At 41.0% G+C, this 3,458-nt stretch overlaps 1 protein-coding gene across 1 annotated transcript; it reads left to right on the plus strand.

Moving 5' to 3' along the window:
- Positions 1 to 2,902: 2,902 nt before the first annotated feature.
- Positions 2,903 to 3,226, plus strand: LOC102843621 (DNA-directed RNA polymerases I, II, and III subunit RPABC2-like). Its single transcript, XM_006884428.1, has one exon. It carries the CDS (start codon positions 2,903 to 2,905, stop codon positions 3,224 to 3,226), a length of 324 nt encoding a protein of 107 aa, XP_006884490.1.
- Positions 3,227 to 3,458: the final 232 nt, after the last annotated feature.

The following is a 3,458-nucleotide window of genomic DNA, read 5'->3' on the forward strand; positions in this document are numbered from 1 at the left end:
CATCAATTCTTTTTCTATTATCCTTAGTCATTAGACCTTTATGACATTTTTTTCTAAAAGTGGGATCTTATTACTTAAGTTATAATATATCCTGGCTTGGTTTTTTTTTTTAACATTATAATGTATCTTTGTTTTTCTAAGGGATTACTGCATCAAAGGCGTTTGTAGTTTACATCTTAATGGATATGATCACATTATGTTCCTGACTGACTCTACCCCTTTGCTTCTGCACTTGGTTTTCCTGGATCCTGAGTTTCCCAGTTCCTGCCTGCCCTGCCCACAGGCTGCCCAGAAGCTGAGAGCATCCCAAACTCCCTCACAAGAGGCCCTTTCCAGTTTCATCATTGCTCCTGTCAGACTTCCCTTCCTAGGAAATCTATGCAAATCCATTGCTATGGTTACACCTGCAGGTACCATGGTCACCTTCCTCCAGCTGCGTGGTGAGGTCAGGGCGAGGCCAAGTGAGGCTCCAGACAGCAAAGGAAGAGAAGGGGCTGGAGAGGAGGAGCGGGGGCTGAAATACGGGGATCTTCATTCTTGGGTCCACTTTCTATTCTGTCTCATAATCATGCTGACAATGAAAATACTAATAATAAAAATAATAGTTGAGGGTGGAAACAGAGGGGTGAGGATGGGCCAGGAGGGGAGAGTGGTAATCATAGGATTGCACAATTTGAGGGGTGAAGGAAATGGGAAAGATCCATTGTGAAAAACAATGTAACCAAACTTTGTAAATAAATCAGTATAAAATAAAAAAAGAAAAGTAAAATAGAATGCATATGAATGATTGTATGAAACACAATGTAAATGAAAGAGTGTATGAAAACAATGTATATGAATGAAACATAATGTCTCACAGATTTAGAACATGTTGCCAGGAGGGACCAGTCCTTGGAGAAAAACAATTTATACAAACTTTGTGAGTAAACAAAACAAGTATATAAAAAATAATATCATGCTGGAAAAGGTGAAATGCAAGATTTTCAATGAGATGGATTGACATAGTAACTGTAACAGAGGGTTTAAGCATATCAGATGTTGTGAAGATGGTACAGGACCAGGCAAGATTCAGTTCTATTGTTCATAAGGTCACTTTGAGTCAGAGTTGACTTGAAAGGAGTTAACAATATGAAAACCAATAAAAAATATTTTAAAAATAATAGTTGACATTCATGACAGAAGTTCACTCAGAGGAGATTTCCTCTCTGAGGGGACGTTTGTCAATATTTGGAGGTATTTATAATTATTACAATTTGACAAGGAGAAGCTACTGGTTTCTTGTGAGTAGAAGCAATACTGCTCAGCACAGAACACAGAACAGTGCACAGAACAGCCTCAAACAAAATATTATTTGGTCCATAGTGAGAAATCTTGGCTCACGGCATGCCCACTATTTGATTCAAACATTCCACAGATTACAAAGAGGGTTCAGGGCCTGGCTGCATTTCAGCCTATTGTACAGTGAATTATGTGATAGATGGTGTGGGAACCTTCTATGTACACCATATAATTTAATTGACATGTCATACTTTGTTCTGGGTATAACCATTATCTCCACTTTCCCAACTGAAGTAACTCCAGGTCTCTCCCAATGGGACTTTGCCTGCAGCCCCACATCTTTGGAAATATGTCACAAAGAAGCTATGAGGTTTGACTCGCCTCTCAGAACTACGTGTTGGACCTGCGAGAAAGAACTTCAAGACAGAAATCTGCAAGATCTAATAGTTAAATGGCTTTGACCTTCAGCTTAAAAACCAAACCAGCTTGTCCTGGTGGCCTGGTCAACAGGGAATAACACTGCTAACCCAAAGAGCAGACCTCTGGGATGTTTCAACCCACCAGGGGCTCCAAGGAAGGAAGATGGGTAATTTATTCTTGTTAAATGTTCCTGACTTTAGCTATTGGCATATCCTGATCCTATTTGAATAATCTCCATGATTTCATTATATTTTGATGCACAATCAACACCCATAGTACTATCAGTCAAGAAATGAAAAAAACTTGTTGCATTGAGAAACATTTGATGCCAAGGACCTCTCCAAAATGCTGAAGAGTAAAGTGTCAATTTAAAGACTAAGGTGTGCCCGATTCAAGTCATAGTATTGCTTTGTGTGCATGTGAAAATTGGACAGTGAAGGGAAGACCAAAGAAGAATCTGTGCCTTTGAATTGTGATGTTGGAAAGGAGTATTGAACATTATATGAACTGTCAAAAGGAGCTCTGGTGGCCTACTGCCTAAAAATTGTGCTGGCAACCCAAAGACACATGGTTCTAATCTATCAGCTGCTCTGTAGGAGAAAGTGGGCAGTCTCTTCCTGTATAATTTATAGCCTCTTAAAAACCACTGGACGATCAGCTATGAGTTGGCTTTTACTTGATAGCATGTAACAGCAGTAACAATGAACTGCCAATAGAACAAATAATCTGTATTGGATAAAGTGGAACCAAGCCATTCCGAAGAGACAAAGACAGTAAAATTTTGTCTCACAGATTGTTGCCAGGAGGGACCAGTTCTTGGAGAAAAACAATTTATACAAAGTTTTTGAGTAAAGAAGTATATTAAAAAAAATCATACTGGGAAAGGTGAAATGCAGGAGGAAGAAGAAGATTTTCAATGAGATGGATTGACAGTGACTGTAACAGAGGGCTTAAGCATATCAGAGGTTGTGAAGATGGTACAGGACCAGGCAAGTTTTAGCTCTTTTGTTCACAAGGTCACTTTGAGTCATAGTTGACCTGAAAGCAGTTAACAACAACAAAGCCTATAGATGTGCACTTTTCTTGGGAATGAACAGAATTTCAGGTCATTGATGATAGGAGGCCTCTGAAATCAAGAATAAAGTAGAATGAGACCTATGTTTTTGATGGAGGGGAGTGCAGCGTCTGTGTTCTCAGCTAGGACATGGAAGCCGCTGCTTCATTTTCCTTCATGGAGGCCCAGAAGCTCTTTGAGATCCTCCCCTCCGGAGAACGGTCACAGGCCAACCAGAACCGGATCACCACGCCGTACATGACCAAGTTCGAGCGTGCCCGTCTGCTGGGCATCCGAGCCCAGCAGATCGCGATGTGCGCCCCTGTGATGGTGGAGCTGGAGGGGGAGACGGACCCTTTGGCCATCGCCATGAAGGAACTCAAGGCCCGGAAGATCTCCATGATCATTCACCGCTTCCTGCCCGACGGGAGCTACGAAGACTGGGGGGTGGACGAGCTCATCATCACAGACTGAGCCAGATCCTCTTCCCCCCACTCAGTTTCTATTCTCTGGGCTTCTGTGTGTTTAAAGAATAAAGTCATTGAGTATATGGCAAAAAAAAAAAAAAAAAAAGTAGAATGTATTCACTTCCTAGAATGACCCCTAAGTGAATAATTTGAAGCATACCATCAGGCTGTCCATATTTAATTGGAAATTAAAACAGCCCAACTAAAAGAAAATGTGACAGTCATGGAGATGTGTAGAG

Source organism: Elephantulus edwardii, unplaced genomic scaffold, assembly GCF_000299155.1.
Source record: "Elephantulus edwardii isolate Elephantulus edwardi_28Jun2011 unplaced genomic scaffold, EleEdw1.0 scaffold00033, whole genome shotgun sequence".
Classification (NCBI taxonomy): Eukaryota; Metazoa; Chordata; class Mammalia; order Macroscelidea; family Macroscelididae; genus Elephantulus; species Elephantulus edwardii.